This window comes from Lipophrys pholis, assembly GCF_963383615.2.
Source record: "Lipophrys pholis genome assembly, chromosome: 2".
Taxonomy (NCBI): Eukaryota; Metazoa; Chordata; class Actinopteri; order Blenniiformes; family Blenniidae; genus Lipophrys; species Lipophrys pholis.
Window position 1 is genome coordinate 12,592,419 of NC_137636.1, and position 15,870 is coordinate 12,608,288.

At 38.4% G+C, this 15,870-nt stretch overlaps 3 protein-coding genes across 4 annotated transcripts; 1 reads left to right on the top strand and 2 right to left on the bottom strand.

Annotated features, from left to right (window-relative positions):
• Window positions 1-1,599: 1,599 nt before the first annotated feature.
• On the bottom strand, window positions 1,600-5,006 carry sdhaf2 (succinate dehydrogenase complex assembly factor 2). Its single transcript, XM_080458825.1, has 4 exons — window positions 4,841-5,006; window positions 3,729-3,952; window positions 3,160-3,269; window positions 1,600-2,220 (listed from the first exon to the last, which is right to left on the bottom strand). The coding sequence occupies exons 1-4, from the start codon at window positions 4,865-4,867 to the stop codon at window positions 2,090-2,092; spliced, it is 492 nt and encodes a 163-aa protein (XP_080314951.1). The 5' UTR covers window positions 4,868-5,006; the 3' UTR covers window positions 1,600-2,089.
• Window positions 5,007-5,189: 183 nt separating this feature from the next.
• Window positions 5,190-11,698, top strand: LOC308106451 (cleavage and polyadenylation specificity factor subunit 7-like). 2 transcript variants are annotated; one of them, XM_080458199.1, is made up of 9 exons: window positions 5,190-5,858; window positions 7,220-7,417; window positions 7,561-7,664; window positions 7,784-7,929; window positions 8,036-8,375; window positions 8,674-8,777; window positions 9,298-9,442; window positions 9,552-9,770; window positions 11,168-11,698. In XM_080458199.1, exons 1-8 carry the CDS (start codon window positions 5,772-5,774, stop codon window positions 9,766-9,768), a joined length of 1,341 nt encoding a protein of 446 aa, XP_080314325.1. In that variant the 5' UTR covers window positions 5,190-5,771; the 3' UTR covers window positions 9,769-9,770; window positions 11,168-11,698. The 2 variants fall into 2 exon arrangements, with proteins under 2 accessions (XP_080314325.1, XP_080314326.1); XM_080458200.1 differs by having other exon boundaries at window positions 5,192-5,858; window positions 9,552-9,773; window positions 11,168-11,527.
• Window positions 11,699-11,789: 91 nt separating this feature from the next.
• On the bottom strand, window positions 11,790-13,811 carry polr2l (RNA polymerase II, I and III subunit L). The gene is made up of 3 exons (XM_080458202.1): window positions 13,707-13,811; window positions 13,085-13,189; window positions 11,790-12,027 (listed from the first exon to the last, which is right to left on the bottom strand). The coding sequence occupies exons 2-3, from the start codon at window positions 13,177-13,179 to the stop codon at window positions 11,919-11,921; spliced, it is 204 nt and encodes a 67-aa protein (XP_080314328.1). The 5' UTR covers window positions 13,180-13,189; window positions 13,707-13,811; the 3' UTR covers window positions 11,790-11,918.
• Window positions 13,812-15,870: the final 2,059 nt, after the last annotated feature.

The following is a 15,870-nucleotide window of genomic DNA, read 5'->3' on the forward strand; positions in this document are numbered from 1 at the left end:
CTTCTCTGTCAAGATGCCTTGAGATGACTGTTGTCTTTGGCACTGTATGAATATAATATAATGTTTTGTTCTGGCCATACATGTAGTTTATTCTATTTCAGGTACTTTGGTGCAGTAAATTCCTTAATCTGGTTCAATCTCATCATAGAGTCAAAAAATTACCTGGACAATCCCTCAAACGATCAGAGGAAATAAAGAACACCTGACACTGCTCAATAATGTTTATCCTTTGGCCCATTTGCTGTTAATTTCGGTTAGTGTTGTCGTCATTTTTATCATTTTGCTTAGAGTTTTCTCCAGTTTGATGAAGCCACTCGGAACTCTGATAGGTGACAGTATGAGATGGAGCAAAACTTCTGACTTTTTTGTAAAGTAGTGCCAACACAAAACTTCTCACGAATGTTAGTTTGTATGGTTGGCACTTGTGTCTACCAGCTGGAATGTCCCTGGTTTGAGTTCAGTGTTCTTCAAGGCCTGACCGTGGTAGGAAGATGAAGCCGGAGCAAACTCCACACAAAGTTAATCCACCCTGAATTAAACCAAGGTCTTTCAAATCAGGCGCTAATCACTGCTCCACCATGATGAGACTTGTTGTTTCAGATATTACAAATTCTAAAAGAAATCAACCATGATTTAATTTAGGATTTAAGTTTTGAGGAATTGGAAGATTTCTCCAAATATCTATTTTTCCACTGATAGAACTTAATTAAATGTGCTTAGTTAATTTCTACCACAGATTAAACAAAGACAGATGGCTGAAGAGCAGAGGAAACACAGAGGGGAACCCTTTTGACATCATCTTGGACTATTTTAAGAGCAGCCAGAAATGTGAATAATGAAGGAACTCAGTCCTGCCCAACATATGGTTCTTTAAACCATTGCACACTGAAAATGCACAGAACCATTCCTATACGCTATATCAGTGATATTGCCTTGTTTGTGTGTCACCACAGCAGCAGATCATGTGTACATTGTAATTCTCTGGACGTACACAAGCTGGCTCGTCATCTGTTTAGAGATGCAGTACACATCGCCTGGCCAGAGGGCATTTCCCTTCTGCTCTCAGTACAAGGTTCCACTGAACCGACATGACACACAGCCGGACAAGAAATGTTTTCCACAGTCAACACATGCCAGTCCACTAGTGTCGGAGAAAATCCTGTGTACACAGCGGAGAACAAAAGCTTTGGCAGTTTAATTGGGGAGTTGGATTTAAAGCCGGTAAGGAAAACAACAGTTTCGTTAATAGCATGATGTTATTGGATTTTACAGATTGTAAGATTTCTCTATGTGTATTAGTAGGCATCTGTGAAATGATGTCTTGGAAAGGTACCCTGCGAGAATAAAGGTTATGTGGATGATTTGTTGTTTGAGATGAGCCATTTTCCACAGATGATAAGTAGGAGCCGGAATTTGACATTGGAACTCCAGTGATATGCTTCCATCTGGTGCCTACAAAGAGACATTGCAGGCTTGTGCAACCTTCATTATGTAACGAATACTGTCCCACACTGGCCATCATGGCATCCTCTGGTCATGTGATCCAGGCCTATTTTGAAGGGTGGCCTTCATGAATGAAACAACACAAACAGAAAACAATAGTCTTAACATTTATTAAATAATCCATGATATCAGGTATAGGCACAGCAAAACAGATCAACTTTTATCTATTTATTGAAGCTGGCTAGATCCTTGAACTTCACACACACACACTGAGCAAATTCAATTTACAGAAATGGATCACAAGTATTATGATACAATGGAAACAAATTATTCCGAACAAATTCCTCGGCATCAGCTTTAGTCAGAACAACAAAATCTTCCCTCATCTTCTATGAATTGTCCTTTCTTTATACAGACTGATAAATGTACAGATGGGATAGTGGAAAGTGCTTTTTGTAGCCACATTACATCAGTGAAGCCGGTATCAGAAGATGGTCCTCCAAACATTCTGCGCTTAAGATTTCATACATTTTCCCATGTGTAACTTTAGAGACTTCTGACTTCCCAATGACTTTTCTGGAGGCTTATCGCACTCGTGATCACTCAGTGCCTTGCCATGAGTGTCTGTGAAAAGGTCCAGAGAGGCTCAATGGATGTCTTTCTCCAGGTACTCCAAGCTGGGTGCGTCCAGCCTTTGTTCCTGGTTGCGGTTCTTTGTGAACTCCTTCAGCATATCCATGACCTCCCCCTGGTAGACGTCAGGAGTGGGCTGAGCTTCTATAATGCCCCCAAAAAGAGAAGAGGTTTAATGCATTTAATTCAACTGCACCAGGAGCAAAGTTAAGTTATAGACATTATAGAAGATAAATAATCAGATGGCTGCAGAGCAGTGAAGACTCAGATAAAAGCTTGTATGGCCTTACCTAATTCTGTATTACAGAAGGTGATCTACAGGGTGGACAAACTTAATTGTCCCGAGTGGCTGTCAGTTCGATGTGTTAATGTTCTGCTTTTCACCATCAAAACATATAATTAATTGAACCAATTAATAACTGAATCAAATTAAAAAAGTAAATTACAAAAATAATATGGTCCCAGGACAGCAAAGGGATCTAAAAAAGATTACCTGTTCCAAGTATTTTATAGTAGCTCCTCTAAAAGCTAGAGGTTTTAATTACATTGCAAAACCCAATAGAATACTTACAATCCATTTAAAAATTAATTAAAAGTAAACAACATTAAAGGGTGAATCGATTCCACCTTATATCAACAGTCCACGTTTCTGGTGGTGCCATGGTTTGGGGGACATATTCCTTGGCATACTTTGGCCCCCGAGGTCCCAATGTAACATGATTTAGACATCAACAATGTCTTGATGGCGACTGTCAACAAGCTTGAATAATGCGAGTGTGTTTTTATTGAAGATGAAAATTCATCCATCATACTCCAATGACGTCCACAGATCTCAAACCGATGGAGCATCTTTGGGATATTTTCACACCATGGAGCAAAACTGCACAATGTTATTGTGGCTGAAGAGCTCTGGGAAATGTTTACAGAATCTTGATGACTCTATGCCAGAAGGAATAAAGGTAAATAAATAGTTTGTGTTTTTAATCATTTAAAATGTGTTGAGACAGCATTAGATGCTATAAAATCTGTCTGTTGTGTGAGATTTCACGGCAAATATTACATGTCCCAGGAGACAATTCTCACCTGTTGCCCAGTAGTAGATGTCCCAGTCGTTGCTCGGTTCATTAATAATTCTGTCATACTGCTGCAGCTGGGTCACACTCATTGTGTTGAGGTATCGCTTTGCAAAAAGGCTGCAAAAGAGATGGAGAATTAATTAAGCGTCTGAGTTCTCTCTATAAATGAGACGTATTATCTGAGTGACGAGTGAAAGGACGGCATGCAATGAGGCTGAATGAGACAAATGATTCAAATGAAACCCGCAAAACTTAAAAATCAGCTGCAGCTTATAACTTGCACATCTGCTCTAAGGAAGTTAAAATACAGTTTCACAAGGTTTTCAAGGTCTGTTTTCAAACATTGTCATATGAACATTGAAAGTGTGCTTATTAGTAAAGAGTGGTTTCTACAGCTGAGAAACGTATCTTGTACATAATTACACAAAAGGATTGTTGAGGGGAATCTCTGTTAAATCGGATGGATATCTGTAATGGGAGCACTTTCTATCATGTGTGGCTTGAATATGGACACCTTAGGTTTACATATAAACTGAAAAGAAAGGAAAGAATGGGTTACAGAAAGAGTTTAACAACCTGAGCAGTATGCAGTTCTCCAACATGCCTCTCTTGCGGCTCTCGTACAAGAGTCTGCGTCTTTTGATGTGAATGGGCTCGTCCGGCTTTTCCTCCCAGGGGGGCAAAGGAATCTCAATGAGATCCACCTTGGTATCCTCAGGGGCATCTCCACGGTAACCACGGGTAGACACCAGCCCCGTGACGGCTGGCCTCCAAGATGCCTGGCATACCCCTGTAAGCAGCTGTAACGAGGCAAGCACATGTGTTCGGAATTGCACTTGTGCCATGTTGTGTCATACAACATGTGATGGTTGAACTATTCACTCAATATAGTCTGTGTACACTGCCATGTGTCTTTGTTTTTGGTAACGTCACAGCTGCTTTCAAAGGAAAGCTTTGTCAACAGTCAAAATCATCTACATGTTCACTCATACAGATATTCAAGTTTTCACTGTCAGAATATATATAATAGTCAAACTCATACATAAATGTTGTTTGCAGTGTTTCATAACAGGGCAAGTGGCAGTCCACCGGACGTATTGTTGCCCTTCTCATTATACCAAAAACAGTATTGCTTTGTCCTGTTCAACAGTGCATGTCCTTCTCACTATAAATAATGTGTAAATAATGTGTGACCACACTTAAACATTTTGGATTAAATTCGGGTATTTACGTATTTTGACAATGAAGATGGTGAAACTTCCCGGAAAAAGACAGAAAGGGTCTTGACTGAATAAACATACATGCGTGTAAAAGTAGTTGCCTGTTCCATTTTAAGAAATGCTTTTTCATTAGACCAATGGGTAAGGAGTAATGTAGAGGGTACTTGTGTAATAATCCACGCCGCCCTGTTGTACAACTGTTTACTTCTGCATTGTACAAGTGTCCTCTAACAGGACAAGAGGCCACACGTGGAAAATAACATCACTGTCACAACTACACATAGCACAACTATCAGCTTACTACACAGCCAACTGTTCCTGCATTGTATCACAATAATGCAGTAGACTGTGTTATGCAAAATAAATGTCAATTCACATGAGACCTTTCGAAAGTCCTCGTTTTAAAAGGCACAAATTAGCATACTTTAACCTACAAATTCGTGAAAAGAATGAGTCGATGTAACTCACCCTTTTCGCAATAGCAGAGGAGAGCATTTTAACCACCTCTCTGGTCTCTTGAGGAGCTTCTTGACTTCTCTGAATACGTTCCTGATCTCACACTGAAATTACACAAGCGGCGTAAGAGCTGCTGGAAGAGGTAACAAACCTACTAAACCAACGCCATGGTGTTTCCGTTTCTTCCTGTGATTAGCTGGTACGTCTTTCTTTTCAGGGTGGGGCAAGCTATAACGAGTGGTGATTGGTTAAACCGTGGGCAACGCTGGGAAAGTTATCCAATCAGAGCTAGAGTAGGGCTGGTGATAGCGTCCTCATAGTAGGACTATTAAAATATAGTAGGGGTTTTCACAAAAGCAGCGCACTCATAGCGCCATGATGCTTCGATAATAGTAATTTTTACTTAACAAAAAATTATAATTTCAATCATCGTTGGAAAGGTAGTTATGTTAATTTGCGGGGTTTTTTTTGCAACCGAACCACATAACGTACGTTGTATTATCACGTAATTTGAAGTAGGAACCTATTGTTGTTTGTTGTTTTGTCCGGTAAAATATTCCGGATGCACTTCGATGTTCACGTACCGAAAGATTAGCCGAGTTAGCATTAGCAAGCATGTAGTGGTGCTAAACTAGCAGCGAATGCTCTCATACGATAAACAGCTTTCGTGTATTTCAGTGTTTGTGTCACAGATACAGTTTTGTGACTTTTACTCGCTTCTGGTATTTTCTGTCTTCTTTTGTTTTGGCTGAAGCATCTTTTTTTTTTTTTGTGAGCTCGAGCGGAACATTAGCTAACAAAACACGACGTTGCTTAGACAAAGATTTATCGAAGCGTGCACCTGTTGTTGTGTAAATACTGAAAACTTTGCACGGTGTGCATATGCAAACTGCACTGGAAAGCAAAAAGTGACTGCGGTGTCGGCAGATCGTAGGCCGGCGGGATGGCTGCTGCAGGAGCCGCAGCCGGACCGAGCTCCTCGAACCAGGACCTCATCGACCTGTACGGGGACCTGAACCCTAACGACGAGGTTTGCTTTTATCTCAACTAAGTCATCAACAAAATATGGTGGAGTTTAAACGCACATTTCTTCCGCATATTGGTGTCCTGACCAGTTTCAGTCTTTTGTTTTGAATGAGGAAGTTAAGATACATAAACAGTTAACAACTTGCAACATTGGTTAGATGATCGCAAATCAGCTATTAATGTACGAGTATGGGTCATAGGTGAGAAAGATAGACGCATGGCTTGTTTTTTGATCATTTCCTTTTTTTTGTTTGGAGTTTTGTTTTCACATCCGGGTGCTCACAGTCACGGTTTCCGGCGCATTTGGGTGATGGGCGCGATCTCCTGATGGCTTTGCGCAAGTAATGAATCCTTAAGTTTAGCGCACATATTGATCGATTCCGCAGCGACATCAGCAGACCTTGGCGCAAATAACGGATCGGTAGATCGCGCAAATTGCTCAAAGGCGCTGGAAACTGACTCTGAGAAGACCTAAACCCAGATGTGAAAACAAGACTACAAACAAAGAGGGAAATTATCAAATGCAAAAGTAACATGTCTTCTTTACCTCCGAATTCGTACATTAATAGCTTATTTCTTATTCTTATTTCAGTTTCATACATCATCTTTAAAAATGAAAGCATGATTCGTTCAGACTGTTTTCATTCAGATTATGTTTAATATTTCAACACAATATAAGCACCCACGTGGTAATAAATCACACTAATAATAATGCCGATTTCTTTATATCATGTTCTCATTCTCGGTGTAGACAATTTCATGTAATTGGTGGATCAGTCCTCTTTGAAAGAATTTCCCTCTGATATTAATAAACTATTTCTATTCTGTTTGCAGTAGCCCCGAAATGGGAATCATTTTCTTTGGTTTATTTTCCATGACATTTCAACACCAGGAAGATAGCACTAATTTTAGAACTTGCTCCCTCAACAATTCCATATCTTGCCTGGTTGAAGTAGTTTTTGAGAACTTATGTCTTTCTAGTTTCAAATCTCAGTTTTGAAGTTGGGAATAAACTAAAACTGAAATAGCCAGTCTCAGAAGATTATGTCAAAACACTTAAATAATAAATATTTGATGGATTCTGTTTTACTTGCTTTCTGTTCATTTATTGTTATATATAAACACTTTTTTTTATTTTGTATTTTTAAGTCATGGTACCTTATAAATATTTAGTTCAAATCACAATAGGCCTAATAGTTTTTTTAATTTACTATTTTCATCAAATCACACATCCCCACCTGTGCAACAGTATTTGCATTTGCCTTATATAATTTGCATTTCAGCTTATTGATGCTGAGCTCTTTTAAATGTATAGGGACCACAATATATAAAAGTAATGTTGTTTTATTTTTCCACTCCATACAGGATTTGGTAAGACTTGCGGAAGCAAATGAACTTTTCGATGATGTTCTGACTGGTTCCGTCAATCAAGAAAAGGCAGCGAATGCTGAGCGCTCTAAGGACACACCAGACAAAGACGAGGATGAACCAAAGCAAGTGGTTGCACAAGTGGTGGGAAATTCACAGAGGAAACTGTCTTTATATATTGGAAATTTCTCCTGGGTAAGCAACAGTCTCTTTGTATTCATGGAAGTTACATTATTTATTTACCTATATATTTACTTTTTTTTTCATGATATAGGCTTAAATGAAATTTATGGTAAAACAGAATAGAGTTGTCTATTGAAACTTTTGAAACTTTACAGTGGACATCTGACAAGGACCTAATAAGTATGGCTCAACGGCTGGGAGTGAAAGACATCTTAGAGATCAAATTTGCTGAAAACAGAGTGAACGGACAGTCACGGGGGTAAGTCTTTGTTGTGGTTCTAAAATGATAAAACAACCCATTGAAAAATGAATAATTGGTGTATCATGATCTGATATTGGCAGTCACATATGTATGATTGCTTCTACTCTGTGATGCAGCTATGCGGAGGTGGTGGTGTCCTCAGAAGAGTCGCTCAAAGTATTACTGGAAAAAATCCCCCAGTGTGACCTCAACGGGGAGAGGGTAGATTGTCGCTTTGCTACTCGTCAGAACCTCAGTATGTTTGAAGATATAGCAAACAAACGTAAGAGAAACACTATTTAATCAAAATCTACATTTGATATGGGATCGTAATACAAAGTATTTGTCAGACTCACAATATAGATTTTTTTTTTATATTTTCTCAACAGGTATTCCGATCCGCGTTAATTCTAAAGATTCCAAGGAGAACGACTCTTCTGATAAGACTTCCTCAATATTATCACAGGAGCCGAGCCCTCCACCAGTACCTCCACCTTTTCCACCCTATCCATTTTCAAACAGGTTTCCCTCAATACCCAGCCCATATATGAATCACCCCCCTCCGCTGTTCCCCCATATGCCGCCAGCAATCCCTCCACCCATGCCACCGCATTTGTTTCCCCCTCATCCCTTGCCCGTCCCACCACCACCTCCTAGTCTGCATATAAATCCTGCGTTTTTCACTCCGGCTCAAGATGGGCACAGCAGCAACACATACAACCAACAAAAGTAAGTAAAGACACTACTTATTATAACATATCAAGACCTTGTTCTCATTGAGTGTACAGAAAACCTCGAGTGGAAAGTTTCTCTTTAAGCAAAAGAAAAACAGTAACAAATAATACAACTGCAGTTGGTAATGCTCACGGAATATAAGACAAATTATTTATATTGTACTAATTAGATTCAAATATAATGGTAAATATAAACTTTTGACTGCGATAGCATATGTCAAAACAATCCCAGTTGTGTAAATTTATAGTACAAATCTGCGCTTGTTCAGTAATCCTTTCTTCTTTTCTTACAGACACACGTCACATACCACAGACAGAGACAGGGAAGACCTAATGAACAGAAACAGAGCGATTGCCAGCAGTGCCATCACCAAGGCCGTGTCTGGAGCAACCACTGGTAAGTACGACCAATCTGTTTCTCTCAAGGAGAAGAAAGAACTCAACTTGATAAGTCTATACCTATGAGCGGTAAACAGATGAACTCAAAATATATGCTTTTCCACAGCAATCTTCTTTGAAATACACGCTTTTACTGGTAACTAGATCAGGCCGGTTATTTGATTAACTGATTTGGCAACAGTTATTTACATGTACGCAGCTTTGGTGTGTGAGCATTCTTCTGTCAGGTGTATCTGTCCTCCAATCATCGGGTATATAGAAACTTAGAAGAACTCTAAGCAAATATACCCAACATTTTTGTTTTTCTGATTTACTTGTTGCAAAAAAACTCAGTGGTTTTAGCCGAAATCACGGTGAAACAACTTTCTATTGATGTTCAACGTTCTGTTCTATAAAAACAATGTCAGGTGTTATTTGCTTTTTGCCTGCATCATTGAAGTGTTAAACCCATTTAAAGAAATGTCTTTAATATCTCTCTTAACCTGATCTTAACCCTTTCTTCCCAATTGATAATGTAGGAGACCTGCAAGTTGCCATGGAAACCCTGCTAACGGCCATTGCCATCATTAAGCAGTCCAGGGTATATGGGGACGAGCGCTGCCAGGCCCTGGTCACCTCACTCAAGGACTGTCTAGTCTCTATCCAGGGCAACAATAGCCGCAGGTTTGCTGAATTTGCATCAGCACTCTTTTATTATTTCTTCAAAACCTGAAATGGGTTATAAAGGAGGTTTCTATCTGTTCCTTTTACTTAAATATGTTTCTCCTCACAGGAGTAGTAGTCGTTCTGGGGATAGAGAAAGAGACCGGGACAGAGGTCGTGACCGAGAGCGAGAGCGGGACAGAGATCGGGACAGAGGCGATTCTTCCGGCTGGGACGGCGCAGGAATGTCTCGAAGGCACAGAGAGCGTTCCTGGAGCGGAGAGCGGGATAAGGAGCGCTCGCGGGAACGGGAACGTCACAGAGATTACAGAGACAGATACCGCTAAAGGTGGTAAGCTCGTCACTAATGACTTGCACTCTGCTCTTAACCCGATACATTGGTTTAACTCTCATCCTATACAGAACATTCAATCTGTACTCGCGAGAAAACAACTGTGTTCAATTCCAGTATGAAAAGCAAAGTTGTTGCTCCACATAATAATAAACAATAGGTGCCAATATAACACCACACCGACCCCACTGTAAAAGGACTAAATTAGTTAAAAAAAATTTTTATTATATAGATCAAGTATTTTTATTTTTTTTTTATAAATACATGAATTCAATGTGTTTTTATGCCAAAAAATGAAATTTAACAGTTAACATTGTTAAATACTGATATTGGGACATGGAGACACAGGCCAAACAATGCAACTTTTAATCCCATCTACTGGTTATTATACAGTTTTCTACACTCTCCAGTGTTCTGTACGTAGTCCTCACACAGTTGTCCTGACAAGCTTGTTTTATTCCAGCTGTTGTTTCTGTGATGGTGTGGTTTTGCATAATCCTCCAATAGCACAGCATTCTCGCTTCCAACCAAAGTATCTGTGATGCAGTTTGGAAACTTTCCTGCGTGTTCCTTCCATTTGAGTCCTCTGCACTGTTTACGAAGAACTGCATGACAGAGTGAATAGACAATCCCCCCCCCACACAGCAGTCCTTCAGACATAATTCATTTTATTCAGATCAATTTTTTAATAGAACATCCATCAAGTTACTGTCTACTTTTTGTTGTTTTGTTGTAAAAAAAAATTTTTTTTTTTTAATCCAATTAAAAGTCACTGTGACACACTGGGTTTTTTGTGGACCTTTACTTTGTAGGAAAACACCATAATCTCAAACTGAAACTATCATCATTGGACAAAGGACAAAACCCTAAAACTGAGTAGTAACAGTCTTGTAATATTCATCAGTAAGACAATTTCACTGCATTTACTTTGAAATTTAGCCGTATGAAAGTTTGCTTAATTAGCTCTCAATGTTTGAAGGAAGTTTGTTGTCAAAGTAAGTTTTGTTGCTTGAAGGGTTTATATTTCTTTTACATACGGATGCTAACTAATCAAATGTCATACCTGAGTTTCAATGCATGCAGACGGCCGCAGTGGTTATTTTTAGTCCAAAGAAAAAGATTCAGTGAACTATTGAGACCTGGAGCTTATTACATCACGTCCTACCGGCAATGACGAGACGTTAATTTTAGGACAAAGTTTTTGGAACGGAGCATGATTCCGACTCGTAGTATTTCAACACCCGACTTTGTTTGTTTGATGCAGCTAGCTGTAAATAGACAGTAATCTCCTCATTTCTATATTCCTACAAGGGATGTGTGAAAATGCTTGTGTACGTTATTGGCCAATTCCAAACTGTATGTGACTTTTGTGTTTTTTTTTTTCCATCCCCTAGGTTGGCAAAGTGTCGTCATGTGACAAGCAAGAGTAAAGACAGGACTGTCTGTTTTTACGCCCAGTGTATAAAATCCTGCCCCCTGCCACCCTGGAAACTTAAGGTGATACAGAAGAAATGTATCTCCCAAAATTGTACTTGTTTTATTCACCAGTCAGATGTTCATACCGGGACTTCTAATTTAAAACGCAGGAGTAAAAAAAACAAAAAAAAAACAGGACTGTAGATTAGCTGCTGCGACTTCAGATTTCAGGACTTGCATGCACAGTAACACTTCTTAATAACTTGTGTAATACAGTGTAATGTTTATCACGTTTTTTTTGTATTGAATCAACAAAATTAAAAAAAAAAAAGGCCCTGAATTTCTGTTTTCTCTCCATACATATGATTTAGTTTTTAATTTTCTTAGACTATTTAAACTTGAAATCACATGCATGATCCTTGTTTTAAGTGTTTCTCTAAGTAAATTGCTTCCAATGTGTGTTTTATTTAGAATAACTACAGAAATAAAGTAAAATTACAGATTTTTTTTATTAAAGGGTGTAAAAGTAAGAAAGCAATTTATAACCTTTGTCCTGGTGACAAGAGCAGTAAATACGCAAACCAGTAAAACAGGTCCACGTGTTGTCAAGAGATTTATTTAGAAAAAAAAATTGGTGCAGCAATCCATGTTATCACAGCGATCAACATTTTTTGCCACATATTAATCGATAGGCAAAACACAGCAAAGTCCATATGGTTGTTCCGCTTGTTATTTTTCCAGCGGCGCATAATTCAACAACTTCTCAATGAGATCCACGTGAGAAAGAAGCATCCGCCGACAGCAGTACCTCTTCAGGCCGAGGGCATCAAGGGCATCGCTTAAGAGGAAGAGAGTGTAATGTTATTTCTGATGCATCACATACGGATCACTGAACGAGTGCAGCACAGAGACATTAGTGAGGAAAGTCTGATAAATGGCCTCCGGTCATTGCCATTGTTCAATTCCTCACAGCAGTTTCAATGTGAATGTAAGCAACTGGAGCCGTATAAAGGTAATGTACCTTTTGAATAGGCACTTACTGCATGCAGAGGAAAGTTGGGGAACAGAACCTTAGACAAATTGCGCAAACACTACAGCTATTGGTGCGTTACAAAAAAAAAGTTAATTTAAAAACTGGGATAGTTGTGGTCTCTGGTTTTAAAAAATGATCTTGTTAAATCTAATATTGTGAAACCGAGTTTAACTTTCTGATAGGGTTTACCAGCGCAAGTCATCTTGTGTATCCTCATCTCTCACTCCCATCTACGAATGTTATTTCCTTTGGCCTAACAGCTCAACCCACAACATCATTACATACAAGACCAACCTATTTCAACTCTCAATTTCACGATTTAACAGCTCAAAATAGTAATCATAGAATAGCTCGAAGTAATAGGTTTTAAATATGTGGTTGTTTCACCGTTCCCAGATATTTTAGATGCACGTGCACGCCGATTAACTGCCGTGTTTCATATTAACTGGTGTCCCTGTTATCTGGTGACTCTTTAGCCGCTGTTGTTGCAACTGATAAAAGCAGATGTTGAAATCATAATTGCATTTTTACGATAATATAACTAATACGTCCAGAAATATCGATTTCACTTTAGGTGCGTGAGTTTTGGTAAGCCGAGCGAGGTATGTGTGCTCAAACCATGTAATGCCATTTCAATTTTTTAGCACGCAGCGTTATTTTGTGGTGTCAAAAACAGTTTATAAAGTATAATTTAAGAAACATTCTAATAATTACTTCATTTGAAAACATTCACTTCGGTTTTTATCTCTGCTTTTACCAGTAGTCACTACCAACGTTAAAGGCTGTCGGTCACAAGTTGACAGGGAAACCAGTTAATCCGAAACACCAGACATAACCTAAAACCAGCAGGTTTGTAACTTACCCTTCAGTGTATTCTGCCTGTAGTAGACCGAGGTATGCTTCCCATTTGTTTCCCACTATCTTCCCACACGTGAAGCATCTCACAGGTATGATCATTGTGGCACACCTAAGAAAAGGAGGCATAAAACCATAATAGCGAATAGACTAAAGATACGCAAGCTAAGTGGCTAGCTACTCGACCAGCAACTGTAAAACTGTAAGCCTAAACATTAAAACCGTGGTTCGCAAATGTTCAAACATTCCACAACGTTTATTTTAAACATTGAAAGCTAAAAACTGTTCGCCAAGCACTACAGTGTAAACATGTTGCCTTTGTTTTGTTTGAATTGTACCGATTACTCGAAGCGAAGCAAACGGTCAAGCGTGCGATGTATTTGAGGCTTAAAAAAGTGAAGGCTTTTTGAAAATGACAGTTTTTAAGTCTTGTTGTTTCTTATAATGCAGGTTTATCTGCGGTTGGCGTATAAATACAAGTCATGTTTAGAGAAGATGCTAGTCCATGTGAGCAGCCATGCGGGCGAGCACGACTCCACGCAAACAAACATCAGGCGCTTCGTAACGTGTTGCCACAGATAAACATGAAACTTACTCATCAAACGCACCAATAATAAAATGCTACTCACCGTTAGCGAAGCAGCTTCAATGCAGCTGAAACTATAAGCTAATCTGCGAGGAGGAATATCAATAAACGGAACCGATGGCGTTTCCGCTTACGTCAGAGCTCCGCCCCTTTTGCATAAAAGTACGTCATTTCCAGCGACGTGTGCACAAACACTAGTATTTACGTCCTATGTGTTTCCATGTGTTTGAGATGTAAAAATTATTGTGAGTTGTAACGTTTTTCATCCTTTTTTGTTGTAACTACATTATTATGTATATATATTGTTCAAATAAAAAATACAGTTTTAGATGAATAAACTTTGACAGTTTGAAGCAATTTTAGATTAATAAAGGGTTGTATTAATATATATATATATATATATATATATATATATATATATATTCTATTTTATTTTTATTTTTTTTAATTTCACATTTTTTTTAAACTCGTATTAAAGTCCTACTGTCACATGATGGTCATTCTGTTGAGCCTGCTGGGGTTATTTCACCCATTGGAACAATGCAGATGCCATTCCCTCTAAATTTAGGTTTGAATTTCAATATGATGTGTTGATAAATCATGCATGATGCCTATATCATAGTAAGAGCGAGCATAGTTCATATAGCTTAAAAATGCACACAGTTTAACTTCACCAGGATGGCGGTTTTTCCTCTTGTGCAAGTTAGTTAATCCCACTGGTATTACCACTGGTATTAACTAACTTGCACAAGAGTTAATACCAGTTACTTGGTTTTATGGGTCTGTACTATTTGAGAAATAACTATGCAACAATACAAACTGATTAGCCCTTTTCTCCAATACTTAAGGCAAATCTCGTATTCAAAGGTTTTGTTTAAATTTAGGTAAAAACATGAACTTTCACCTGATGTAAATGTTTCAATGCTGAACCCTAAACTTTGTAGTGGAAGATATTTATATATAGGTTAAAGATTGATACAAACTTTATCAGCTCGGCTTAACATCTGTGTGATTCTTGGTTTGTTCAAAGGGGTCATCGTCTTCAAAGAAACAGACATGCTGGCTGGTTCACTGCCTTTAATGAAGTTGGATTTCAAACCCTTTGTACATTGAGAAGTTTGGGAGCAGAAGGAAGGGTGCAGAAGAAAAACATGTTCAAAATATAAAAAAATATATCATAACCCTTCTTATCATCTTTGCAGTTACCACAAAAACCATTTTCATTGCCATTTGTAAAATCTCCATCATAGCCATCAGTAACATCATACATTATTATACAATTGATGTAATTTAACTTGCTACAGCACATGTGCTAAATGAGGAGTCCTATCTGAATTATTGCATTTATACGCTGTTGAAATTATGAAAATAGGAACTTTCTTTTTTGGTACACTGTATGGTACAATGTAAGGTGACGTTTGATTCAGGTATCTGTATACGGTGTTTTGGATGTACCTGCGATGTTGACAGTTGTGAGCATGGTGTGTTTGTATATTATTTTTGAATATGATGAGCCAGTAATGTGCAAACTGTTTTTGTACGGTTACAGGTTAAGTCGAGTAATGCGTGTCAGAACTGTATATCTGCTATCTACTTATGCCAAAGGGATGACCGCATGAGTTTAACATTGTGAGTTGAAAATATAGTGTACAAGTGAGTGTGTGCAGCAACAATTTCATGGCTGCCTAATATTATTCTCCATTGAGTTAACTATAAGGAAAGTAATTCATTTACATCTCCTTTTCTTTGCATCTGCAGCCTCAGATGATTTTATTACAACATAGCTAATTTTAATGGGATTTTAAAACTAGATTTTAAGAAGACGGGCAGTAAATGACAAAAGAAACAACTCCCATGTGTTAGCAGTAATCTTCAAACCTAAAACTGCCGCACGAATGACCATTTAGTCTGTTACGCCAAAGCTTCGACTAAGATGAAAACAGCCTGAACTGTTATGTGGCTCTCATGAAAGACGAAGCAGATATTTGGTTTGACATTTTTGGCATTAAAATAAATCTGTCTGATTCTACAGCTAGAAATAACTGCACTCTTCTGTAGTGTACAGTATTATTTTTTTTATATCCTACAGTCCTCTACATGCTATTCCTCAACCACTGCATGCTTATATAATCAGTCTCTGTGAAAGGTAATCATTTCTACTTTGTATTTAAATAGAATTTTCAGGGATTCATTTCCTTTCACTTTGA

Bases quoted from the DNA above. Each gene is read 5' to 3' on its own strand.
- sdhaf2 (XM_080458825.1), bottom strand. From the start codon at position 4,867: ATGCTCTCCTCTGCTATTGCGAAAAGG. The intron at 3,953-4,840 runs GTGAGTTACATC...GCCTCGTTACAG, and splicing joins CCTCTGCTATTGCGAAAAGG to CTGCTTACAGGGGTATGCCA. The intron at 2,221-3,159 runs GTGAGAATTGTC...GGGGCATTATAG, and splicing joins CATCTACTACTGGGCAACAG to AAGCTCAGCCCACTCCTGAC.
- LOC308106451 (XM_080458199.1), top strand. From the start codon at position 5,772: ATGGCTGCTGCAGGAGCCGCAGCCGGACCGAGCTCCTCGAACCAGGAC. The intron at 7,418-7,560 runs GTAAGCAACAGT...GAAACTTTACAG, and splicing joins ATATTGGAAATTTCTCCTGG to TGGACATCTGACAAGGACCT. The intron at 8,778-9,297 runs GTAAGTACGACC...TTGATAATGTAG, and splicing joins CGTGTCTGGAGCAACCACTG to GAGACCTGCAAGTTGCCATG.
- polr2l (XM_080458202.1), bottom strand. From the start codon at position 13,179: ATGATCATACCTGTGAGATGCTTCACGTGTGGGAAGATAGTGGGAAAC. The intron at 12,028-13,084 runs GTAAGTTACAAA...CTTCCTCTTAAG, and splicing joins CAGGCAGAATACACTGAAGG to CGATGCCCTTGATGCCCTCG.